General features: G+C 42.4%; 1 protein-coding gene across 6 annotated transcripts in view; it reads right to left on the bottom strand.

Moving 5' to 3' along the window:
• Window positions 1-27,563, bottom strand: part of cadm1a (cell adhesion molecule 1a) — a 325,258-nt gene that overhangs the window by 63,362 nt on the left and 234,333 nt on the right. For all 6 annotated transcript variants that reach the window (XM_072661720.1, XM_072661721.1, XM_072661722.1 and 3 more), the window contains exons 3-4: window positions 18,639-18,785; window positions 4,054-4,206 (exon numbers count right to left, since the gene is read on the bottom strand). In XM_072661720.1, coding sequence (XP_072517821.1) covers window positions 4,054-4,206; window positions 18,639-18,785 — 300 coding nt within the window. The remainder of the gene's footprint in view (window positions 1-4,053; window positions 4,207-18,638; window positions 18,786-27,563) is intronic.

Genomic DNA, 27,563 nt, shown 5'->3' with positions numbered 1-27,563 from the left:
AACATGGCTTGTGGAGACAGAAAAATGACAGATAGACAGATGGCCTATAGCCAGTAATTGTAAACCTACAAAGTGCACCTATTTGGGAAGTGCATCTGATACAAAGGCCAAAGGGTGTAGGTACAAGATGACTGGCTCCATCTGACTCCAGATGAATTTGCGAATTTGCTCGGGTGGGCAGATCTTATGGTCATGCTGGAGGAAATGTGGCCATGAAGAACTGAACTTATTACTTTTAATTAAATTCAATTCAATATTTAATTTAATCAAAACAAATGATGGAGCCCAAGACGTAACTGTGTTTGGTCATGACAAGCTTGCAATCCTTTCTGTAAAAATATTTAGCGAGAAACAGCGTGAGTTAGCATATTTTATTAAAGTAACCTTCAGTTCAGTTGATAGTGCTAACTTTAGAAATATAGCTTCATTAGCCTTCACAGAGTATTTAACGGACCTCTAGAAACATTCAAAATGTCATGTTCGGGCTGATAAAGACAATATTAATTAATGATAAAAGGCCATTTGTCTGCCAGACGAGCACTAAAACATGGCATTAAAGGCATGAAAGACTAGGCTATATGCACAGCAGCGGCTTCTCATCATATCCAGATCATAATAAAACACCTTCTAGGGCCTCGACTACTTCTTAATACGGCTACAAGCGTACAATAATTAATATCAAACTTTACACAATGCTTTAGCTATCACATCACTTTGACGCATATGAAGGTGCAAAATGCAAGCTAACTATAGATATGATATGGCACAGATAATATAGCTCAGTGTAATTATACCCAGTGGCTGCATCTGAAGTTCATCTAAAGTTAACTGGCTCCTTCTAGAACGCTCTACAACCCTGTAACGTAATTATTTCAACAACTTTACATAATAACGTAAATAATTATGTAGTTTGAGGAAATATTTGATTGACATTCAGTTACATTTATCTGACTCCCATAAACACAAGTGTGATTCTGATGGATTCTGATTGTTTAGAACCTGCATAATAAAAATGTACCTCAGTTATCTCTGCGAACATGTTAACTTCTAACTGAGTTTAGTAGTAATTAGCATCAGCACTATTTGGTTCAAGTGAACAAGCAAAGCATGAGCTAACTATAAGGTATGGTATAGGTGGAGGATAATTACAGACCACAGGTGCATCAGAAGTTCAATTATAGTTACCTGGCTCTTTCTAGGATGCTCACACCTAACCCGAACAGGTATAGTGCTATTATTGTGGATCGGCTCTATATTTTCAGTGCATAATTATTTAGTGTGATAACATAATTACCTAAGTAATTACATAGTTACATAAAGTAAACTTCTTTCACATTTCATTACTTCATTTTACATTCTGTATCCACAGTTTTGAGTCTGCATTTTTTCTTTTAATAAAAGTACTGGAATTACAGTGTGTGTATATCAGTGTGCATTATAATTTATACTAATGCAACATAAGTGTAGATATCTGTAATTGGAGACTATATAGAAGAGAGAGTCACATTTCATGTAAATCATTTCATGTTATAGATTTACTCTAGTGTACTCTGAAGGTAATTTTCCTGAAATGTTAATGTTTACATGGTAAAGGACAGCTGGCATTTTCAAATTATGTAAAAAAACCCCATAAATATAGGGTTTGATATAATATCAATCTCATGGATATGTAAGGTAAATCCTAACTACGCCTAAGTATACCTGATTGTACATATGAACGGCATGTTGTACATGTTAAGTATGTCGAAGAATAGACTGAAGGTAACTGTAGCCCATGGGCCCATTCAATGTGTAATTACAGCTGACTGGCTCTTTCTAGGACGCTCGCAATCATTTGAATATTTTCTTTCATCTCTTTCCTGGAATCTTAAAGCTTCCTAGAGTGTGTGTGTTCATGCTGGTTTTCAGCAGCAGAGCCAGCACTGGGCTCTCTCTCTGTTGCAGAGCAGCAGGACATAGTTCAGGCAGCCTGCTTCAGCCTGGGCCTGCACAGCTCCGGAGCCGGAGCCAGGCAGAGACCGGCATACAGCCACACACTGTGCTGTTCAAGCCCCACAATCACTTTGCAATAATTACCTTTAAGTACCTGCGAGTTTCTCCAAACTGTGTTTCGAAAAAGCAAAATAGCAAAAGTCGCTTTTCACAAACACACACTCACGCGTGCGCAACGTAATTGCTCTGAAGGGCTCCACCAGGCCTCGCAGCTGAGTCCTCATAGGATGTGGCAGGTGAAGTGTTTGAGGAGATTTTAGAGGGCTTTCAGCAGCCCCTCTAAAGAGTAGCATGCATGCGTGCGCGTGTGTTTGTGTGTCTATGGGCTAAGAGAGCTGTCGTGGTAATGAGGCAGGAGACTGGCTCAGGCTTGGCTTCATTGAAGGCCTCCTGTTAGGACGCATTTTCTTCAGCTACATCAGCTTATAAAAGCCTCCCCTCTTTAGTGATTGATAAAAAAAAAGTGTCTCCGAAATAAAACACAGAAGCTCTGCAGACTTCACTTCAGCTGCTGCATTATTGAAGATCCTCAACCTCTGTCCATTACAAGGAACCAGACAAGGACATACTCCAGGAGCACAGACTGATGCGTTTTTTTAGCTGTACGAATGGCAGGTGGGGGGAGAGAGGGCTGTATTTAGGTATCCCAGGGCCTTGGTCTCATTCTTGAGGTTTTTGTTAAAGCTACTCGGTATGGACAAAAGTATTGGGACACTTGCTTATTTATTGTTTCTTCTAAAATCAAGGGTATTTAAAAAAAAAATTCTGCTTTTGTTGGAGTAACTGTCTCTACTGTCCACGGAAGGCTTTCTACCAGGCTTCGGGGCACTGCTGTGAGGATTTGATTGCATCCAACGACAAGAGCGTTAGTGAGGTCAGGATTTTGGATGATCACCATCCCACCTCATCCCCAAATCACCCCAAACGTATTAGATGGAGCACTATCATTCCAGAGAACACAGTTCCACTTTCCAGCTTCATACCCATCTAGCCCACGCCTGTCATTAGGCACTGCACCAACAGCTTTATGTTTGTTTGCTCCAGAGAGCAATTCTATTCTGTTGATTCTGATTCTGGCAATACTTCTCTACAGGGACTAAACGAACTGTGTGTGTGCATTTGCATATCTGTGTCAGCAGTGGGTGCAACTTAAAGTAGCTGAATGCATTCATTAGAAGGGGTGTCCACAAACATTTCATGATCAAGAATACCCAACAGGATAGTTGTCCCAAGCGTACCTCCACCAAGTCCACCAACACTTGGTTTTAGAAGAAGTCCTGGAAGATTCTGGAGTGGCCATCACAGTCGCCTGACTTGACCCCATTAGAAAATGTTTGGTGGGATTTTGAAGAAGACAGTTGCAGCACACAACCCTAGAATATTAATGCACGGGAGCCACCGCTCATAAGAAATGGGCTAAGATTCTTTAGGAACACTGCTGGAAGCTGGGGTCTGGCTATGCACCACGTTTGCAGCAGGTCAAAACAACACAAGGGAGCTCTACTAAGTACTAAATACGCTTGTCACAAAGGGGTTGAACAATTCTGACACTGCAGTCGTCATTAAAAGAGGCATTTGTGTTGAATTAGAAGAAAGCAGTTGTTATATTAGTTGTGTTAAGCTTCTTAAATCGGTATAGTTTGATTGGTTTATTGTAAAACAAAACAGCTGAACGTTTGTATTTTTCGCTAATAAACCTAATTTGCAGTGGAGATGTCAAACTGCTATGTAGCTTGTTACCTAAAATAATTGTTGCCCTATTCTGCAGTAACAGGGTAGTAATAAAATTACCCACAGTCACAAGCTGTGTGTTCCAAGGCCAGCTCAGGGCAGGGAAAAGTTCAACAAATTTGACCTTTATCTGCTGTGCAAAAAATATAGCCTCATTAAAGTAAATGTGCACAAAATCTTCTTTACTGCATGTTAAGGTGGACCACAGCTTTCCTTTTTCTGAGGCCCTACTCCACTCAAGCTCTTTAACATTGACTTATTTCAGCAAGGAGAGGGAATGTGCTATCTGGCTGAAGTGTGTGTCTGTGTAAGTGTGTGTGTGGTTCATACTTAGCACAGTGATGTCGGCGTAGGCCTCCTGCGGAGGGTCTGTGTAGAGCTGGCACACATATCGCCCCTCATCTGAGAGAGATACGTTGGACAGAGCCACACGCAGCTCGTTGTCTGAGAAGTTGACCAGCTGAAAGCGAGCATCCTTCAGGGCTGAGAGAGAGAAAAAAAAAGGTCAGAGAGGGAGAGAAATTGAAATATAAGTTGAAAATTGAAACTCTGACTTCTGAAATGTCAATTTTATTTCTTGTTATTTCAGTAATGCTTCAGGAACACTGTAACTAAACTTACTGAATTGAACTGTACTGTAGAGAGAGAGAGCGAGAGAGCGAGAGCGGGGAAAAATAGAGGGGTGGATAAAAATATGAATAAAGTGGGATAGGCAGGAGACAGTGACGATAGTAGGATGGGCAGGAGACAGTGACGATAGTAGGATGGGCAGGAGACACTGAAGATAGTGGGATAGGCAGGAGACAGTGAAGATAGTGGGATAGGCAGGAGACAGTGAAGATAGTGGGGTAGGTAGGAGACTGTGAAGATAGTAGGATAGGCAGGGGACAGTAAAGATAGGGGGATAGGCAGGAGACAGTGGAGATAGGGGGATAAGCAGGAGACAGTGAATATAGTGGGATATGCAGGAGACAGTGAATATAGTGGGATAGGCAGGAGACAGTAAAGATAGTAGGACAGGTAGGAGACAGTGAATATAGTAGGATAGGCAGGAGATAGTGAAGATAGTGGGATAGGCAGGAGACAGTTAAGATAGTAGGATAGGCAGGAGACACTGAAGATAGTGGGATAGGCAGGAGACAGTGAAGATAGTGGGGTAGGTAGGAGACTGTGAATATAGTAGGATAGGTAAGAGACAGTGAAGATAGTGGGATAGGCAGGAGACAGTGAATATAGGGGGATAAGCAGGAGACAGTAAACATAGTGGGATAGGCAGGAGACAGTGAACATGGTAGGATAGGCAGGAGAGGGTGAAGATAGTGGGATAGGTAGGAGAAGGTTAATATAGTAGGATAGGCAGGAGACAGTGACGATGGGGGGGGTAGGTAGGAGACAGTGGAGATAGGGGGATAAGCAGGAGACAGTGAATATAGTAGGATAGGCAGAAGACACTGAAGATAGTGGGATAGGCAGGAGACAGTGAAGATAGTGGGGTAGGTAGGAGACTGTGAAGATAGTAGGATAGGTAGGAGACAGTGAAGATAGTGGGATAGGCAGGAGACAGTGGAGATAGGGGGATAAGCAGGAGACAGTGAATATAGGGGGATAAGCAGGAGACAGTAAACATAGTGGGATAGGCAAGAGACAGTGGAGATAGGGGATAAGCAGGAGACAGTGAAGATAGGGGGATAGGTAGGAAACAGTTAATATAGTAGGATAGGCAGGAGACAGTGAAGATAGTGGGATAGGCAGGAGACAGTGGAGATAGGGGGATAAGCAGGAGACAGTGAATATAGGGGGATAAGCAGGAGACAGTAAACATAGTGGGATAGGCAGGAGACAGTGGAGATAGGGGATAAGCAGGAGACAGTGAAGATAGGGGGATAGGTAGGAAACAGTTAATATAGTAGGAAAGGCAGGAGATAGTGAAGATAGTGGGATAGGCAGGAGACAGTTAAGATAGTAGGATAGGCAAGAGACACTGAAGATAGTGGGATAGGCAGGAGACAGTGAAGATAGTGGGGTAGGTAGGAGACTGTGAATATAGTAGGATAGGTAAGAGACAGCAAAGATAGTGGGATAGGCAGGAGACAGTGAATATAGGGGGATAAGCAGGAGACAGTAAACATAGTGGGATAGGCAGGAGACAGTGAATATGGTAAGATAGGCAGGAGAGGGTGAAGATAGTGGGATAGGTAGGAGAAGGTTAATATAGTAGGATAGGCAGGAGACAGTGACGATGGGGGGGTAGGTAGGAGACAGTGGAGATAGGGGGATAAGCAGGAGACAGTGAATATAGTAGGATAGGCAGAAGACACTGAAGATAGTGGGATAGGCAGGAGACAGTGAAGATAGTGGGGTAGGTAGGAGACTGTGAAGATAGTAGGATAGGTAGGAGACAGTGAAGATAGTGGGATAGGCAGGAGACAGTGGAGATAGGGGGATAAGCAGGAGACAGTGAATATAGGGGGATAAGCAGGAGACAGTAAACATAGTGGGATAGGCAGGAGACAGTGGAGATAGGGGATAAGCAGGAGACAGTGAAGATAGGGGGATAGGTAGGAAACAGTTAATATAGTAGGATAGGCAGGAGACAGTGAAGATAGTGGGATAGGCAGGAGACAGTGGAGATAGTGGGATAGGCCGGAGACAGTGACAATAGTGGGATAGGCAGGAGACAGTGACGATGGGGGTAGGTAGGAGACAGTGAAGATGGGGGATAGGTAGGAAACAGGGACTATAGGAGGATAGGAGAGACAGAGTAAAGAAAGACACAAAGTAATGAGAGAGAGAGACAGACAGACAGACAGACAAGACAGAGAGACAGTAAAGGGAGTAATGAGTGGAAGAGAGAAAGACAGGAAGAGCGAAAAGAGCAGAACACCAGGAATCACTGCCCTTGAGCACTATTTACATTATCTAAAATCAGCACCTCAGGAAACTTTCCTCTGGAAGTGAAAGCACTAAAAGAAAAAGCATAAAGAGCCTTTTATGCAATCAGGAAAAAACTCACAAAACAAACATCCAATTTAAAATCCGGTGTAAAAACGGGAAACCGCTAAATAAACTTGACTGCACTAGATGGGACAAACTAGCCATGCATGCAGAATTCTGCAAAAATATAAAAAATTTATATATTCAAAATAAAAAAAACACCACAACCGCACAAATTCCATGATCACCTGTTTTAGGCTGATTTCCACATCACACCTGTTTTAGACAGATTTGCAACGATCACACCTATTTCAAGCCACTTTTCACTAATCACTATTTTAGGAAACTTCTTACTAATCACACCTGTTTTAGACTTTTTTCCGCCGACCACACCTGTTTTAAGATGATTTCCACTGACCACACCTGTTTTAGGCTGGTTTCCACTGATTTCCACTGATCACACCTGTTTCAGGCTGATTTCCACTGATCACACCTGTTTCAGGCTGATTTCCACTGACCACACCTGTTTTAGGCTGATTTCCACTGATACCTATTTTAGGAAATTTCTTACTAATCACACCTGTTTCAGGCTGATTTCCACTGATACCTATTTTAGGAAATTTCTTACTAATCACACCTGTTTCAGGCTGATTTCCACTGATCACACCTGTTTTACTCTGATTTTTACTGAACACATCTGACTCAAACGCTGGCACAATAACACCAGAACCCAGTCCAAACTACAGAGCTATCGGGCCCTTCACGTCAGAGATCCACAGCAGAGTCAGCAGAGAGAGACAGACAAAGTACAGACTAGAGCTAAGTCTGGTTCTCTCTCTCTCTCTCTCTCTCTCTCTCTTTTTGCGTATGTGTGAATATTAAACACATTCAACACTTTCTTGCTCTGTGTGTGTTTGTGTGTGGGTGTGTGTGTGGTGTGTGTGTGTTACTCTGAATATCAAACACACTCGACACTTCCTGGCTCAGTTAATTTAGCTTGAGCAACTGCGTCTCTCCCTGACGGAGGAAGTTGTGGCGAGAGAAGCAGCACACATGCTGTTCCCAACTTTGTGGTCTTCAAATCAAGTTCAGGGTCTCTCTCTTAATTAGGTTCAGGAATGGAGTCAAAAACACACACTTTCACACACTTCTCTCCCCCAAGAATAATGAGGAGTCCATAAGGCCAGCTTTGCTGCTGAACATGATGGAGAAGAGCACACAGCGCAGGGGGGGCGGGCGGGAGGAGAGAGAGGGAGAGAGAGGGAGAGAGTGACAGAGAGTGAGAAATACAGAAATAGAGAGAGATAGGGATAGAAAGAGGGAGATGGGGATAGAGAGGCAGATGAAAGCCTGAGAACCCCCCCTCCTACCCAACCGCGATCGACACAGACCATTTACGACACTGAGAGCTCTCACACACGCCGTTTGTTCTCGCCCGCATCGGCCAAGTTCAAAAGAGCGTGACAAAAAAAGGAGACAGAAATAGAGGATAGAGCATGAATAAATAAATAAATAAATAAAAGAGGAGATAAATAAAGAAATAATCAGTGATCATTAGAGGCTTCGGAGGCGCGAGCGGCTGAAAGCAGACCCCGATGCTGCAGCTCTGGTGTGATTGTTCTGAGCTCCAGCTGGTTAGCCATGCTCTTTAACTTTCATTCCAAAGGAGAGGAAGCAGGCAGGGGTGTGTGTGCGTGGTTGTGTGTGTGTTGGGGGGTGTCGCTCAAACAGAAAAAAAAAAACAGCATAAATCTCTACAAGCAGCCGGAGACGCGCGGGTGTGTGTGTGTAGTCGCTGGAAGAAGGAAGAAGTCTTTATCATTGCTCTAGTGTTCCTGGCCTTCTCACACTTTACTTCCTTCCTCTCTTACACACACACACACACACACACACACCCTGCAGTCATGCAGTCATCCAGAGCATGTGAATCTGGATCAACTTCTCCCTCTTCCTTCCTTTCTTCCATCTCTCTCTCTCCCAGCCTCTCTTTCTCTCTTTCATTCGTTCTCTCTCTCCCAGTCTCTCTCTCTCTTTCATTCTTTCTTTCTCTCTCTCCCTCTTGCTTTCATTCATTCTCTCTCTCTTTCATTCTTTCTTTCTCTCTCTCCTGCTGTTTCATTCTTTCTCTCTCTCCCTCTTGCTTTCATTCATTCTCTCTCTCTTTCATTCTTTCTTTCTCTCTCTCCCTCTGTTTCATTCTTTCTCTCCCTCTTCGTTTCATTCGTTCTCTCTCTCCCAGTCTCTCTCTTGCTTTCATTCGTTCTCTGTATCCTAGTCTTTCTCCCTCATTTTTTCTCTTGCTACTTCTTTTTTCATTCCTTCTTTCTCTTTCTCCCACTCTCTCTTTCATTCTCTCTTTCTCCTAGTCTTTCTTTCATTCTTTCTTTCCCCCCTCTACCAGTTTCTTTCTTTCTCTCTACCCTCCATCTCTCTCTCAATCCCCCTCTTTCCCCCATGGTCCTAAGGCCCCGTGCACACTGAGGCTGAATGAGCGGACCCTGCTGCCAAGGCAACGCATTTCTCACCTTTGATCATGCTGTCAGGGCAGTGTAATCTTCGAGTGAAAACACAAATAAATAAAACATCACGAGTGTGTAGCCAATACATCTATATTCTAAGAAAGTGTGTGTGTGTGTAAGAGCATGTGTGTGTGTGCTGTGTGAATGAAAGTTTGTGTACCCACTCTGCATTGAATGAAGATGTGTGAGAGAAGTAAGGCTATAGGCTGCTGAAGGGATTGGAAAGTCGGGGTGCACTGATGTAGAACTTCAGGGTTGGTAGTAAAATATTAAAACGCTCCTTAAAGAAAAAGTTTGGCAAATAATCAAACAAACATTATTTATCACTGAGCCCAGATGCAGTTGATCAGCCATGACCAAGTGCTATCTGACTGTGCTTCTTTAGTTTACGACAAGAGACATTTAGCTAACCTTGCAGATGCTGGACATTAACTGTCACATTATTGACAGTTGTATTGACAATAATTATTGTTTTAATAAGCACACTGACAAAATCTTTATTTATTTGATTCAGAAATCTATACTTCAGAAAGAGAAGGCTATAAAAAGATAGACGAGTGTTTTCAGCATGTTTGTTTGCACTGTAAACTAAATTTAAGAAAGGGCTGTTCAGTTCAGGAAGCTGTGAAGGTCAAGATGAGATATTGAAGATCATGAAAACAACCACCCCCCCCCCCTCCTCCCTCCTCATATTACGGCAAGAATAAGAGTTTAGAGTCAGAGTTAAGAGTCAGGAAGATGGTGCACCAATGTTCCAATGTGTGGCACTGCTTCCACAAACATAATAGAAGAGTCATAAGAAGCGTGTGATATAAAGGGACACCTTGCCAACTGTGAAACATGGGGGTGGGTCTTTAATGCTTTTATAATACTAACTGAAGCTTGGGCCGGCACAGTCCCCTGATCCCAGAAGATCTGCAGATATACTTTAAAACAAGCTGTGCTCGCAAGACGTCCCAAAAATATCTAGCCCTGTTGAATAAAAGCATTTGCAAGGTGTGATAACCCCCACCTCAGAAGGGTTTACAGCATGACCCAAAGGGGGAATTCACTCAGTTGGGGGTTGCAACATGTGGGCACTTAACTATCTATGCTTTTGTAACTATCTAAATAAGAACTCCAGGCGGTGAGATTGCATGGGGCTGCTTTGGAGCACCCAGGCTATCGCGCCCTTGCTGTCTCTCTCTCTCTCTCTTACACTATCTCTCTATTTACTTATTTGCTACACTCACTCTGACCTTTACTTTAATACTTTGCAGGTGTTATTCATATCTGTGTTATAACCTCATTACTTTAGTCATTAATAAACCCATCTGTGTGCCCTAAAATCAACATGAAGTCTAACCTACTGGTTTGCTTTGTTTATTATCCTAACCTGTTAACTCTTAATAATAATGACCCTTGGGTATTCATGTTGGAAGCTATTCAGACATCACTCATGTAATTCAATCTTTATGGAGTCAGAATAAATCAATAATTATATTCAAGCATTTAACCTTCAGCAGTCCTCTGTAACCGCTGTTGGGCTGGATGTCTGGAGTAGGGGCGTCCAGAAATAAAACAATTTTTTTTTTTATTTCCTGAACCTTAGAGGTGGCCAAACGTCTGCATAGGCCTCACTTCTAATTTTTCATTTCATGAAAATGTTATGGAAGACAGAGTAACTGCATTTTTTACAGTTTTATGTTTGATTAGCTGCTAGCTCATAACACACACCCACATACACATCTGTACTGATGCTCCCACCATGTGCCAACTTGCACACCTATAAGGTTACTGCTGCTAAATACTGTATTACATAAGAACTGTTCTCTTCTACCTCAGTTTACTGTGTGTAAAGTCTGTTCAGTTATATATCATATTTATTGTATTGCTCTGATCCCATATTTGTACACAGATGGAATGACAATAAAAGCCTCTGGACTTCACTACAGAGGCTGTTTACTACTTCCTAAATGACACAACGTGTCATTTGGCGAAGGGTGCCCAAACCTTTGCAAAGGACTGTCTCGTGCATCTCTGATGGAAACAACTGGTAACAGCAGAAGTTCCTCTCCTCGCGAGCAGACCCACGCTTTACTCTAGCCTGCTCCCCCACAGCCACTGCTCTCTCTCCATTCCCTCTACATCGCGCAGCGCGTCTTTTATGTGTCATTAGAATAATGTGGGACTAATTAGAGCGGCCGGCTTGAAAGCGGGGATCTGGCTGTCGGGGAGGGAGGGCAGGGAGGCGCTAATGATTTAATTCAATTTATTGATTGGGGAATGTGTGGGGATTAAAACAAACTGATAAGGGGCAGGCGGCCAATGCAGTTGGTAATCTATTGTGACTGGGCGTCAGGTGGAGAGACAGCCATAATTATAGCATTATGAAAACATGAATAACTGCAGTGTCAGCCCTAATGGGAAGAGTATTTGTGACACCGGAAACCTGCACTGGTACCATGCGGTACAGGAGAACTGAGGCAAAGTGAGCAAAAAAAAAGGGGGAATATTTCAAATGGTGAAGAGTGGGCAGGAGTAAAAGAATGAAAAATTCAAAGGCAAGGTGTTTAGTGAGTGCACGCAGGTAAAGAGCACACATTTTGGAATATTTCGGAATATTTGAGAAGAGCTCAAGATATTCATCTTTCAGCTCCTAAATGAGCAGTTGCAAAGAAAGGCGATAAAAGTAACGGCATTTTGTTGAAACCACGCAGGGTATCATTTGCATAGCTGTTGTTGGTGAGTCTGAAAAAAAAGAAAAAGAACTAGCACAAGTGCTTCGACCTAAACAACAACAACGTCTCCGACTGAGAACATGCCCTTTCCTGCCTTCCGGGGCGGTTCTGGACACAAACACAGGCTGCAGCGTCCTGAGATGTGGCAGGTGGTTGTCCCCCATTGTGACGGTGGGACGATGCTGTCAGCCAGTGCCTCCAGTTCGCTGCAGGAGCAAAGTAGAATAGTGCCCAGCATGGCCTCCATGCCCCGCTGACAACAAGACGACAGGTCCAGTGGCGTCCACCCACTTTCAATTCCACTTCTGTTTCTCGCTGACTTCCTTTCCACCCTCTCAAACTTTGTATCTGCTTCATACATATGAAGGAGTCCACTGAAGGAAGTGTTTACTAGTGGAAAGGACTAACCACAGAGAGGCCTAAACTAGACTACTCTGATCATATTGCTGCTCCTTTTTAATTACCCTACTATTCCCACTTTTATCTATTTCTGTCTACCCTTTTTATATTCTATTATCTTATTTATTCAATAATTGCTATTTGGGTGTAACTGAGACCTTGAGATCACAATTCCGTTCCACCACATATACAATAATGTCTCCTTTATCCTTATTATCCTTTATAATACAGTGTATTTCCATCATAAGCTGCAGGTATTGGCATATATGTATGTTTCCCAATTTTACTCCCCAGTTCTTTACGAACGGTTGCCAATACAACATCACTGAACAGTTGAGCACGCTTGGAAAATGCCAGCTGTTACATCAGCTAACAGATGCCCAGAGTAATGGGAGAGATACTGCCATCTTACCCACCCAGAGAAAGTAAGGCAAGGACTTCCAGCCATGGACGTCTATGGCATCACAGGGCTTAAACTGTCACTCAAAGTGGCAACAGGGATAGGGACAAACTTGATTGTTTTCCCATGGGAACAATAATGTAATGAATGAAGTCTATTAACACAGTATCAGTGGTAATGAAAGAACCACAGTTTTTGGATGGTGCTGGGTAATGCGGGTGTGGGATGGGAACGGTGTTGGAGATGTCGCGGGGCAGGATTGTGTCTAGGATCTATCACAAAGGCGACCTGTGTCTCTGCTCATGTCCAGCCATGAATAGCTAATAAATATCCTCATGTGTGCCATAAATGTCCATTGTAACATTAACGGTCTTAATGAGAGAGCACATGCTCTTGTGTAGGCCTATCTCTACAAAGCCTTAGCTGGGGAGCTTATCTATCTTATCTAATAAGAAATGAACAGATAGAGCAAAACTGTTGCTACATTATCTATAATTAGATAATTCTTAATTATTTGAAAGTGATAAAATGATCCTCCCTGTAAAACTACTCCCAGGATCAATGCTATAGTAAATATCACTGTTGATAATAGATAATAATAATAATAATAATAATAGATTAATGTGATATTGCCACCACATTGAAAGTTCTCTACAATTCAACCTGGGTGGAGCACCATAAAAATAATTCTACATGGTGTAAAATAAACGTTATGAGCATTTGTTCTGACTGTGGCAATACCAACTATATGTCCATGTATGATGCCGCTTCTGACAAATGCATGACTTGCAAATGCACACACCCAGCTTGTCTCTGTCTCTTTAGAGAAGCATTGGCAATTGAATAGGTCCCTCTAAAGCAGATAAACATGAACCTATTGGCACCATGCCTAATGCCAGGCGTTTGTTACAGGGGTGTAAAGCCCACCAGCATACTTTTGAGAAGAATATGGGGTGGTGATCATCCCACATCCTGGCCTGCCTAATGCTCTTGTCGCTGAACGCAATCAAATCTTAACAGCAATGCTCCATAATCTAGTAGAAAGTCTTTCCTGGCTGTTTCTGCTGTCCAGAGAACAAACTCCCAAGAAAAGCAGGATAAACTTTTAATACTAATTTCAGAAGAAACAATAAATGAGCAGGTGTCTCAATACTTTTGTCTCTTCTCAAAAAGCACTGTTTCTACTCATCTACAGTTTTGCACACATTTTCCTTCCTCAAGTCAAAGCAAGAAGTTCAAGGCAGTTCAATAGGCCGGCAGTAGAGATCTCCCCCAACCCCTCTGCAAACCAGAATGTCCTTGAAGACGGCAGTAGGGATTCCCCCAAAGGCAAGTGCAGATGGGCAGTCTGGGACTGCCTTGATTTTGCAGAATCAGACCACATGTCAAGTACAGTGTCCTCGACCAGTGTGTACACTCTCCCCTCCATACATGTTTTCCCAATGACTGGCGTTGTGACCATCTGCCGTTAGAATATCCGCATATTTCTAAAATGAATATCTTTTGAATATCCCAGTTAATTGATATTATTTCGAACTGGAGAGATGATTTTGCCTGGAAAACTTCCGTAACCCCACTTAGATGGTGGCCTTTTGCTTCACATGAGACACAATTACGACTGAGCGTGTATCAACATTCACTTGGCATCAGTGAGTTATGAGAGTTTGGTACATCGAAGTGACAACCCTTAAACACTGGTGTGGAAATATGGGTTGCTACAAGAATCAGGCACTGTGACTGTGGCCTTAACTGCATCTGTGTCCTCAGAAGAGGAGCTCAAACTCGCAATGAAATGAACAAACAGACAGTGTTGTCTCTTCTCTCCATTGTCCGCTCCCTTGAAGACAAACTGGACAACCTCTGCTGAACCAAACTGTGGATGAAAACACATCAGAAGGAAAAGTACAGGCTTCTTTTTTTGTTCATTGAAGACTCAAGAAGGCCAAACTCGGGAAAGCAAGTGGGAGCAAAGATAAAATGCAAACTGGCTACAACCTCTTCAGCACACTGAGCTAAAAGGACACAACATCCATCCTCCTGATTCTTATTTACCGTGTTGTTTCAGACGCTGTCCTCTTAGAAGCTGCACTTTTGACGGCCTGCTCCAACAAGAGACTCTGAGAAACTAGAAGAGACAGGCTGACCTGCACCAGCAGGGCACAGATGTGGATGTGTGCTGAGGTTTTGATTATGATTAAGAAGAGACAGAGCAGTACTGGATCAGCATGGCGCACTCTGAAACAAACAAGCATGTGTAGAAAGGGGGGAAAAGCGACGACAAGAGCAAGGACAAAAAGGCCATGTGAAATGCTTTCGTCCGCTGGCAGGGCTTCACAGCATGGCAAATCTCAGCCATAGATGCCAAAAACCACCACGCTGACTGGCTTCGTCTTCTGCACAGTGGTTGTGTTGAGAGTCAGTTTCCCCCCTTCTTGCTGCTGGGATGGTACAAGAAGACCACTGACCCTTTTCTCCTTCATCATCTCCCAAAATGGTTTGAAAGAGGCCGATGAGGAGCCGTGAACAAAGGTAATGACTGGTGTTTTCGCTGGATGATGAGGTGAAAGAGTGGAGACCTGTCCATGATGTTCAGAGACGTACCCAAACATCAGAAACAGTTGAAAGCCGGCCAAAGGTCATTACACTTCCATTACAGAAGAACACAAACTTGGGTTTTTGAATGACATGACCTAAAGGATTATGCTTAATATTGCCAAGGACATAAATCATAGCATAAATCTGGCACCAAGATGTTAGCAGCAGATCCTTAAAGTCCTGCATATTATGAGGCGAGGACTCCATGGATGTGATGTTTTGGAGATGTTCTAGACGACTGGGTTGTCTAGCCATCACAATTTGACTCTTGTCAAAGTGGCTCAGATCCTCATGCTTGACCATTTTTCCTGTTTTAATGCATCACCTTCAAAAACTGACTGAGCGCTTGCTGTCTAATATATTCCACGCTTTGATAGACGCCATGGGGGGGGGGGGGTGCCTAGAAACGTCTAGAACCTCTGCTGTTGCCATACAACACAAGAGATTAATGTTCTACAGTTCTTGCTAGCAGACCTGAGATGAGATGAAAAAGTAATATCAGAAACCCTTGTCGGTAAAAAAAAAGCTGTTCTGTGCCAACATCTGCCTTTTAGTTCTTAAAAAAGGGCTGAAGTCATTTCATAAACAACTCAGGTCCAGGCAATCTCCTTTTGAATTCCAACCAAAAAGTGGCTTTTGAGAGCAATGCCTTCTTCTTAATTTGTCATGGTCAATTTGAATGCATTTATTCTGCAATCTTTTTAATTCAGAACTTTCCAGTAGCCTAAAGACATGAATGAATACAAGTCGCTTGTTTTTTGTGTTATCAAAAAGCAAAGGATTGTGTGCTGAGATTGAGAAGAGGGGTGGCTGCAAAGAAAGGAAGAAAAAAAAGCATTGTTCATTCATTCCTTTGCAATCCATCTAGCCGAGGCGAAGCCTGAAGCTGAAATGAAGCTAGCTGTAAACACAATAGGGACGAGAGGAACTCACAGAGAGAGAGAGAGAGAGAGAGAGAGAGAGAGAAAGAAAGAGAGGCTGATGACTTACCACATGAGTTCTGTCCTCTCCCTCTTTCTCTTCTCCCATCTGTCTTTTTTCTATCTACTGTCTATCTCTCCTTCCCTCTAACCCCCGCCTTTCTCTCCTTCTCCCTCTTCATTCTTCTCTCTTTCTACTCTTTTTTTGCTTTTCCCTTTTCTTCGCTCATCTTTCCTTCTCCACTCATCTCTCATACTTAGTCTTTTTCCTTTTTTCAATTTTGCTCTCTCTGTCTCTTTTTCTGTCCCCCTAACACCCCCCCCCCTACACACACACACATCTCTCTTTCCCCTCCACATCTCTCCCTCTCATTTCCTTTGGCCTTCTCTTCTTCCGCATCTCATTTGTATTGTTTTCTTAGGTTTAATCCTGAAGGCCTCCGGGAGACATGCCGTTCCTCCTAAATGGCAGCAATCAATTTTGATTACCGGTCACGGCGACTTCGAGAGGAACCCATCAAACTTTTTTTAAGGAGACGAGCAATAATTACGGCCTTCGCGGGGGCCCCGTAGCACAGAGCCCGAGCCCCTCTAATGACTTGAAGCTGGGAGACGAAATGACAGCCAAGCAGACCCACAATCCACAGGAAGAAATCACCAAGTACACAGTTCGCTCCAGCAGCCGCCCGGCAAGGGCATGATTCAGCCCCTTCTGCTCTCCACTCCAGACCAGGCTGAAAAAGGGCCTTAATGACTCTGAAACCAAAAATCTTCTCAAACTCAGAGCCACTTTTAAAGAAAGAACTTGGCCAAAAAATTACACAATCCTCCTTTTTTCTCCAATTGCAGTGGATCAGCTATCAAGACATGTCTGGTGTATGCGGTTTGCTAGTGGTTTGTTAGTCTTCATTGTCCATGAATACATCAGTTAGTGATGCCATGTATTTTTGGTTTTGTAAAGAACAACTTCGACCATTTACAGGTTCTTTCCAACGTAAAGGTCGTCATACTTACATCTCTATGGTTCTTTATAGAGTCAGAAATGGTTCTTCTCTGGTATTGTTCAAAGAACTGCTTATAGCACCCTTAATTTGGCATTGCGATCATATCTAACATTGTAATATTTTTTTTCTTTTTAAAGTGTCATGTGAATTGTCCTGTAATTGCATCTGCGTAATGTAACCATTTTCTTTGTACAGATATTCTGATCTATGGTTATATGGTCTATGTTAACCAACAGAACATAATGCACTTAATTACAGGCTACACAAACAGAACATCAGCAGCTAATTAACTACACGTACTCTTGGAAAGATTATAATGCAGTTATTTGAGTCTGGCGAACAATGCTGGGGTTCATGTTATTGAAAAAAAACTAAACTCCCGTACATGGGATCTGCTCCTCAGCAGAGAGTAGAATTGATGAGCTTGTCTGGAAGAAGAGTGCCAACACTACCATATATTTAGTTTCCAAACAAATAGACACAGATAATCACTAAATATGAACAGATATCATGCAGATAAATGACTCATTGAGTCATTTTAGAAGCTAGTCACCATTTGTAATACTGTGGTAATAAAATTACCATCAGGGAAAATGTAAGCTACATGACAAATCAGTGATAGTCACAATAACAAACTTACGTACAGGTGGATAATGCTGTTGGCTCTGCACTAATATAATATAATTTATTTATGTAATCTCCAAATATCTCTGTTGTTAATACTAGTGAACCTCATGCTTTCACTTTCTCTCACTATGTTCATCATAGTATGTTCATAGTCCTAATAGGACTTTTTATAGGACGTTAGTGAGGTAAGGATGCTGGATAATCTCTGACTGCCCCTAAACTCCCCATAAACTTTCACAACTTGTTAGTAACACTAGCCTCATAGCTCCAGACTATACTGGGGGTATTGGTACAATCTGCTTCAAAACTGTCCTTTCAAGGATGAATGAAGAAGATCCACATGAGAAAGAGGAAAGGGAAGGGAGCATTATCCTTGAAACTGCAGAATGACTATGTGACTCGAAGTTGAATGGAGTTTGTGCTGCTATGTTTTTTATTTCAACTTTTTTTTGTAATGACATGCTTATCATCAAAATCACATGCCGTACTTTTTCTTGGTAGTGATGGTGGTGTTGGGGGTGGGGGCGGCTAGCAGCAGGGTCCTTCAGTAGCAGCCTCCACTCTAATGAAGCAAGTGCAGCTGCACTGAGCGCTGGAGTGTTCTCAGCCTAGCCAGATCAGTCCAGATCAAGGCAGGCCACGGAGAACAACATGCCCTTGGCACACAGCTGGGACCCTCCATCAGCTGCCTTCAGAAAACTCACACTGAATTAGTCTGATGCAGTCACAGCCTTTTCTCTAGTGGAGATGGAGGCCAGGGAGTGTGTGTGTGTGTGTGTGTGTGTCTCCGTACTTACGTCTGACATCTTTGAAGTAGATGGTCTGTCTGTTGGGGTTGAGAAGCTGGATGACGGAGTCGTCATTATTTTTGACTCGACAGCTGATAGTGGCCGTTTCCCCCTCCACCACTGAGACGTTGTCTGTCACAAGGTTCTGGCTTTGGACTGGAGAAAGAGAGAAAGAGAGAGAAAAAAGAGAAGGAAAGAGTGGATGTGAGAGAGAGAACACTGTCCATGTTAGAGCCATTTCTTTCACACAGAGATAAAACCCAACAGCGGCTAAAACCCACAATCTAACACTTACATGAGTGCACGATGAGGAGCGGGTGGCAAAATGCACCTGGAGCGGGTGTGAATACCCAGCAGAGTGTGAAAGTGAGATTTTTTTCCCTTCTCCTCCCTGCATGGTGAGCGTTTTCATGAGCCTGTGGGAGTGTGTGTGTGTTTCGTGTTACATGTGCCTGGGCTCTGGGCTGAATCGCGGCGCCAGATCGCATCTCTGTCTGATCATGGACGACTGGTCAGCCATGACCCATGGGCTTTATTTTATTCGGGGACAAGCAGGTCAGAGTCCTTGTCCTACCTGCCCTGAACTGTGTAATGCTGAAGCAAGAATGCATCTAATGTTGTTTAACACTTCAACAGCGAGGTAATCAGTGCATATTTTAGACTGATATTTTTGGGAGATTGTTATGAGACATTGTTAGGACACTATGAGGGTAATGACCAACACATGCAGAACACCGCCTTGTGCACCGCCTCTTTTTGAACTGCACTTCAGCATCACACTGAAGTGATCTGGGAAGACAGATAAAGTTATCTACCAACCCAATTGTAGAAATACCCAAGGCCAATTGTGCTCTCTCAGGCTCCGGCTGCTGAAGACAGGCAGCATGACTTGGGATTTAAACCAGCGATCCTCGAGTCAGAGAAGTATTTATGCATAGAAAGGCCAATAGTGGTCAATAACGGTCATTTACATTAAGGCTGGCTCTTTATCCCACTATTCCAGCGCATCTGCCATTAGCTTGGCAACGCAGCTGCATCTGGTTTCTATGCTCTTATAATGATAGATACCATTATGCTCGTAAATAACAATGCTTTAGAACTGTGTGATAAGGCTCTGATGGAGGTGCAGGAGCCTAACATGCTGTCCGAGGCAACAATGACAGGATTTCCCTATGAAACTTTTTTCTAAAATGATTCACCTGAACCTGATGATGTTTTAATCATATAAAAGCAAAGGATGAGCGACACAAAGCAGGCGGGCAGACGGGCACTCCAGTTTCCCAAGCTAACGCAGCAGCAGACCACTGTGCAGAGTGTAAGCAAACCACAACTCAAGCTATTAGTGACAGATGACCCACAGTAGTGTGTGGAAGCTGTACATTGAAGGTCAGAAGAACATGCCAAGGGTCAGCCACTCGATGTGCAGTGTCCCCTCATCATTTTATCAGCCATAATTATGAGATTTATTATTATGAGCTTGCCATTCTAAATCCATAGACATTAGCATGGAGCTGGTCTCCCCTTCGCAGCTCTAACAGTTTGGAAATTTGGAACTTGCTATGTGAATTTGCGTGGTCTGCCAATTTGTGGCTAAGTTGCTTTGGTTCCTAAATGCTTCCAATTTTCAATAATACCACTCACAGTTGATCATGGAATATCTAGGAAGGAAGGAATTGCACCAAGTCACTTGTTGTAAAGATGGCATCCTATAAACAAATGAATAAGAAGCCCTTAGCAATCCGAATTTTATTCCGCATTTGTGCACACACTTTTTAGAAACTATTACAGTCCATCCAACAATAAAGACAGCATCAGGCTTCATTTACAGTCATAGAAAACATATCAGCACACTGAAAAACTTCCAAATGCTGATTCATTTAACATTGTCCACATGCACCGGTCCTAACCACTCCAGGGTTCCGGGAAACATAGCTTAAGCCTCTGAATCTATCACAGACAGAAAGGTAGGCAATGAAAAGCAACACAAAAGCATAACCTTCAGCATAACCTGTGCATTTCAAAATCATGGCTGTGTTTGAGTGTGCCTACCAGAGCTACTCAGGTTTAAGCGAGGACACTGTCATTAAGCAGCAGCTCACATAGGAAATTGGTAAATAAATAACAACGCATACTGAATTCTATATTTAGTGCCATTCCCTGCTGGCACTAATAAGAAAACATGAATGGGCAAGTGCCAGAGAGATAAATAAATACGCACCCAAAAAAGGGGGTGGGGGGGTGGGGGGTGAAAAAAAAAGCATGATTTGCATGCTTCAGATGTCAGGCCCCCCTCTAAACAGTCCTGTCACTTTAAGTAGAGGAGAAGAAAGCAATCAGATCCTCTGATGGCGGCCGATAAGGAGAGACAGTTTAACAAAACTGATTTCAATCAGGCTGCCAGAAGTGGAAAGTGAAAACAGACCAAACAAATGAACCTCATGAGAGAGAGAGAGTGTGTGTGTGTGTGTGTGTAAGAGAGAGAGAAAGATCCTTAAGACTTGTCAAAGGGAAATGGAGGGTGGTTAGTGCAGAGGGAGGGTGGTTAGTGCAGAGGGGGTGGGGGGGCACTGGAAATGCAAATCCAGTCCATGTTTATCTAAGAGAGAGGTTACAGATGAAGGTTAAGCACGTAGCGGGCACCAGTGGTTGTCACGGAGACAGTGTTAAATGGGGGCCACTGCGTGGTGGTTCGGCTTGTGGGCTGTTATCACACTTAGTGACATAAGATGCAGTGCACAGTCACATGCTTCAGTGTCAACGCCTAAAACGGAGGTACAGTCAAAGGTTTGGACACACAGAAAGACAATATAACTTTTTCATGATGTTAAAGACATATAAGTCATATAGTCATATAAATCAACACTACTTAGCGCACGGCTATAAACTTAGAGCTGTTGGCTACAGTAAACGTTGATAAAACCAAACCCATAGAATACAGTTATCTAGCCCATACAAGAGTTACTATACCCATAGAATACAGTTATCTAGCTTATACAATAGAGTTACCATACCCACATAATACAGTTATCTAGCCCATACAAGAGTTACTATACCCATAGAATACAGTTATCTAGCTTATACAGTAGAGTTACCATACCCATAGAATACAGTTATCTAGCCCATACAAGAGTTACTATACCCATAGAATACAGTTATCTAGCTTATACAGTAGAGTTACCATACCCATAGAATACAGTTATCTAGCTAGTAGAATAGGGTTACTATACCCATAGAACACAGTTATCTAGCCCAACCAATAGAGTTACCATACCCACATAAAACAGTTATCTAGCCCATACAAGAGTTACCATACCCATATAATACAGTTATCTAGCCCAAACAATAGAGTTACCATACCCATATAATACAGTTATCTAGCCCATACAAGAGTTACCATACCCATAGAATACAGTTATCTAGCCCATGCAAGAGTTACCATACCCATAGAATACAGTTATCTAACTTATACAATAGAGTTACCATGCCCATAGTATACAGTTATCTAGCCCATAAAATACAGGGAAGTCTAGAACCAGCACAGGTAAAGCTCCCTCAAGACCAAAAGAGGCAAAGCTGTAGACAATAGTGAAAACCACTAAGGCACTCCAGACTTTTGACTGGCACTATGTGTTACACATGTATAATGGCCTTAAACAAGGGAAACAGCCTAGACAGAATCTACTGCACTTGATTCGAGTTCTCCTCCCTGTCTGTGCCTGTCCTAGTTACTGTGACTGTCCATTTGACCCCGCTTTTATTATAAAAATAACCAGGGATCATTAAGGCAACCCAGATTCAGCCATTTCCCCCACCACTGCTAAAGATTAACTAAACAAACCAATAATACACTCAAACTGAACAGAGTTCTGCTTCATGACACAGCATTTGACAGCCATCAGAAATGGTCCTAATGGTCCTTGCAAACAAATGTGAGAGAGAGAGAGTGAAGATAGATGTGTGCAGGAGGCGAGTTAGCTTCATTCCACCGACTTACTCAAATAGCCCTACTTTAACACGTGCTAAATGGCAACACAATTAAAAATGCATGATTCTACAGTTTGGAGAGAGATGCTATTTCGCTGTGTGGGAAAAGTGACAAAGCGGCCCCTAAACCAGCGCTAAGAAGACCTCGATTTCTTATTTTTTGCTGCAGAAGTTCAGGCAAGAGACTCTGTGAGATATGTTTAACTATTCATGCTCAGTACAGCAGATGTTGTGCCTGCAGCTTCAGGAAAACATGAGGCCTACATATGATATATTGGAGGCACATCCATGAACCACTAGGGTATGCCACAGAGTCAGGATCAATGAGAGACAAGGGTAAACATTTTAATGACCCTCCAGCATGTGCTCCGTTTCTCTGGCAGCTCAGCAAAGTGCGAGTGTGTGTTTGTACGCGTGTCTTCTCATTCAGCAAGCACACGAAGTACAAAGATACAGCTCCGGCTGTCACGGCAAACACAAAGCTGAGCTACGTAGACAACTATTAAGAAAATTGCCCTTAATATAGGAGAAGTTAAGTAATGTTAAGTAAATCTTGTGCACAGATCACCCCAAATTAAAGAAGGGATTAAACTTGATTAGTCTCAAGATGATTATTGATTATTGGCACGCCGCTTGGCTTAATTAAGATAATTGTTTGTCACCGCCGCAGAAATAGATGAACTAGTGATTAATTCCGATTCAGACTAAGCCTTCATTACCCTTATTGCTTAGGCGCGGACCATCAAAAAGAGGGCCCCTGCGAAAAATTAGCTTTCAGCGCATGCATCAACAACCAACAAGGCATTGCAGAAACAGTGGAGAAGTGTGCGTGCCGCGTATTTGCATAACTTGTTCAAACAGATCTGTGACATTATCTTTGTATTTAATTACCGGCATTCAAAAGCAGTAGCACAGAACACTGATCATTTTAGCCTAGATTAAAGCTGTCAGAGCAGGCTGCTCTGCTCATAGCCAGCCAGACACGCCATTTATATTACCCCAAGCCCACCCGTCACAGCAGGCCGCTGTGCTGAGAAGGTCAAAGCGCTCTAGTGTCCTCCTCCGTAAGCAGCACTGCATCCCTTCCTGCTGGACGCGCAGAAAAGAGTCATGGTGTCAAATCAGAATGTGAATGATGGGTTACAGAAGACACACACAAACATTTTTGCTTTTGTTTTGTTTCATTACTAGTGAGGATCATCCTCAATTTTTATATTAGTATTGCCAAAAAAGGGTCAAAAATATACATAGCCCACCTAATATTTGGTTAAATGTCCCTTAGCATGTTACACCTTTTTTTGGATAGCCATCAAGAGGCTTCTTGGCAGAATGGTGGTTGGATTTGGACTAAATTTGTTGTGTTTCCTGGCTCAGACCCGACTTTAAAGCACTGTCCACATACTTGAGGTCCAAAAGCTTAATGTTGGCTTGCTTTATTGATTCATTGTTCTGGAGGAACACCTGCCAAATACTCAACAGGACTACCTCAAACCACCCGTCTCTTCATTATTCCTTCTACTTTGTGCAATGTCCCAGTTCCACAGGCACCACAACAGACTCATAGCAGGTTGCTACCACCACCATGCTTAACAGTTGGTACAGTGCTCTCAGAGGCTTGAATGCCTTGCCCTTATTCCTCCAAACACCTTTGTCTCATTTAACCATAAAACCTTCCTTCTTGGGGCTTCATTCCTGGATGGCAGCCTTTCAGTCCAAGTGACAGTCAACTTGACTGATAGTAGCTTTTATACTGATAGTTGCTTGATAGTAGATTATTTTGCTGGTGTTCAAGCATCCTCTAGTTCAAGGTAGGCCTGTGTTCTGATTGGGTTGGGTACTTGGATTGTTCCTTACTACCAGAACCAATTTCCACTCAGCTGAGGGTGAAAGTTTGGGTCTTTTTCAAGGCCTTGGCAAAGTGGCTACAGCGGCCAATAAATTGTTCCTCTGACTGTTTGAGCTGATGATCCTGGAATCTGCAGTTGTTTAGAAATGGCTCCGGGAGACATTCCGAACTTGTGCAAATGTACGATCACCCTTCTCAGATCTGCACTGAGCAACTTGGACTTTCCCCCTGTACTGTGTGTTGGTCAATCCAATCAAAGCGGCCAAACAAACCTTTTGTATGTGGACACAGAAAAGCTGTAGTCAACCATCATCACTAACAGGAAGTTCAGAGGCCCCAGAAAAAGAGCAGTTCAAAGAAATCACTGAAAGTGGTTCCAACTTGTGAGGGTAGCCTATCACTCTCATGTTTTCAGTGGAGGGTCTCGAGGGGAACTGTATCCACTTCACTATTGCTTGTGTTAGTTTGCCGCTGATTGATTTATCCATAGGTCTCCCGCAAACACTGCCCAATGTGGTCTGCTGAAGGTATCGCTTTGAACAAGAAGACTACAATCATGGACTCTGTCTTGACAACGTACAGCAAGTGAGCAGCTGGACTTCAGCCTGAACTACTACCGATGGTACAAAGATGTCAGACTTCAGTGGTGCTAATGATTTGTCACATTAATAAAGCGTTAGTTTTGACAACCTTTATGATAGAATAACTATTGTAATGTGGTGTAAGGTGGTGCTTTCCAGCTTTTCCAGCCAGTGTTCTGGTTTCTGGTAGCTCTTGTTTTTCTTATGTTTCTCAAGTTCTCTTCACATAAAGCTTCCTCATAAATGAGCAGTTCTCCTTGTGTTACAGCAGTGAGTTCATTACAAAACAACACTTCTAATGAATGTTTTTTTCACCAATAGCAGCAAGTCCATATAACTTGATGGCTATATGCAGCGCATAGCACTAAGGCACTAATATATATTAGGGGCGTAACTAGGGCTCGGCAATATGACGATATTTTATCATGTATCGTGATACATTTTGTTATTGTAATGCACAATATGCTTTTCTAAGAGAGTATTTCGACAGTACTGGCAGTGCTTAAATTACACTGATCAACTGCAGGTTTCATTACCAACAGTGCAATTGACTGGTTTAATTAGATGAAGAAAAAATCACTGTATTTATTACGGGAGAAAATTTGAATAGTAGTGTTTAGAAATGTATTGTTAATGATGTATTTAGTCTGTGATAAATATTGTATATTGTGACATTATCTTTAAATATTGGTAGTATTTGTACCGCCCAGCTGTAGGTGTAACAGTACACAAATGTCACTGCATATTTCGCACCGCGATTTGGACCTCATTGTACGAAAAAACTGGAAAAAACTAAGGCTGGATCCAGGTTTCATTTCATTTCATTTGAACAGACGGTTGTGCAGCTTAGAGCTTGTGCCATCCAGGGCTGTATAGTGTCCCTGTGGTAATTACTACAGTCTGTAGTGTGGTAATTAGGCAGTAAAGTGTACAATGTGTATCTACACACACAAAAATGCAGACACAGCATCCGTGTCCAATCCGATGAGTTGAGTTGAAATAAACAAACAAACAAACAAATAAATAAATAAATAAAATTTCAAGGAAAAACTTATTTATATTAAGACATTTAAATCCAAAGATGAGAACAGTGAGAGATAAAGAATAAAGAGAGATTCAAAAAGAGCATCTGAGTCTCTCTCTCTCTCTCTCTCTCCAGAGAAGGAGGGAAGGGAGGGACAAACAAGACGACTATATATACTATAGCTGTACTTCTCCACTGCTTCAATTCTCGCAAATCTAAAGGCTTACAGCTTATGATTTCTGCATGCACCGAACACACATACAGTATCCTCCCTTTAGCTGGGCTCAAATCATTACATTGACTAGCCTGAATCCACAAACTCCTTTCACCTTTGCTTTTGAGAACGTATGAAAAGAAAAGTTCGTTTTTTTGAGTGTTACAACACACTACAATGACAGACCACTTCTGCCATAACTTTAGTTGTCTGGGGTAAGCAATTTAAGTAATTCAAGGCTGCTAAAGTTTAACGGATAGTTCTCTCGTTCTCTTTGAGATTTGATTTCTTAGTTATAGATTTTTCTCTTTAGCTCTCAAAACACATGGCCTTATTTTCACTGCCATTCACGACTTTCTGTGGGAGTTCTGATGACTCAAGACAGCCAAATGAAAAGTCATTATTTTGATCAAAATAAAACAGACCAGTCTTAGTCTCATAAGTGCTTCACTCATGTGTTCTGTATATTCTAAAGGGTGTATCAGTACTATATTACAATAAGTAGTAATGATAACACAGTAATATGGGAGTCTGGCGTTATTACACAGCCCAAACGGACAGGCTGAGGCACATTTGGTCCCCCAACTACAGTGAGCAGGTTGGTGTTGGTGATGACCAGCAGGCCTTATGGCCGGCAAAGCATAAGCGCTAATGTCACTGTCCTCGTCCATCTGCGAGAGGCGACCTCTGGACACTGTGCCGTTGCAATGTGCCAACTCCCCCCAAAACCCTCCCTAACAACTGACTTCCAGAAAAAGACTATTAAGAAGCAATTCCGGTGGAACATGTAATGTTTCATTCCAAACAGAATTTATTATCAAGACCAATTAAATGCAGTCTTTCAAATCTGGCCAAGTCTTCAAATAAAACCAGGGGCTGTAAATTAATTTGAGATTTTATACTTGAATATTCTTTTTGGAGCTTCCCTCTCAACATCTATAGACAATTGCACATAATTATCGTGGAATTCCCTGAATTCCCACTTTTGCTAATTAGTAATTACGATGTCAACTGCACTACTTATTTGGTTTATTGAATAAAAAACAAAAATGTAAATGAAAAAAAAAATAAAAAAATTAAAAGAAAGAGAGAAAATATTGCTGCTGTTTTTCCAGCAGTTATAAATAGCCGGGCTCTCAGAAGAGGACTGATCATCTATTTTTCATCCTTAAATTAATAAATCCCTTTGTGCAGGCTAACTGGATAGAAACTGTTAAAATGCTATTAAAAACAAAGATTTTCAAAACAAATCTGTGTTTAAAAGATGGTCCAGAGCTAATAACCC

Source organism: Salminus brasiliensis, chromosome 18, assembly GCF_030463535.1.
Source record: "Salminus brasiliensis chromosome 18, fSalBra1.hap2, whole genome shotgun sequence".
NCBI classification, from domain to species: Eukaryota; Metazoa; Chordata; class Actinopteri; order Characiformes; family Bryconidae; genus Salminus; species Salminus brasiliensis.
Note: the sequence above shows the minus strand (reverse complement) of the source record. Positions and strands in the feature narration are given on the sequence as shown.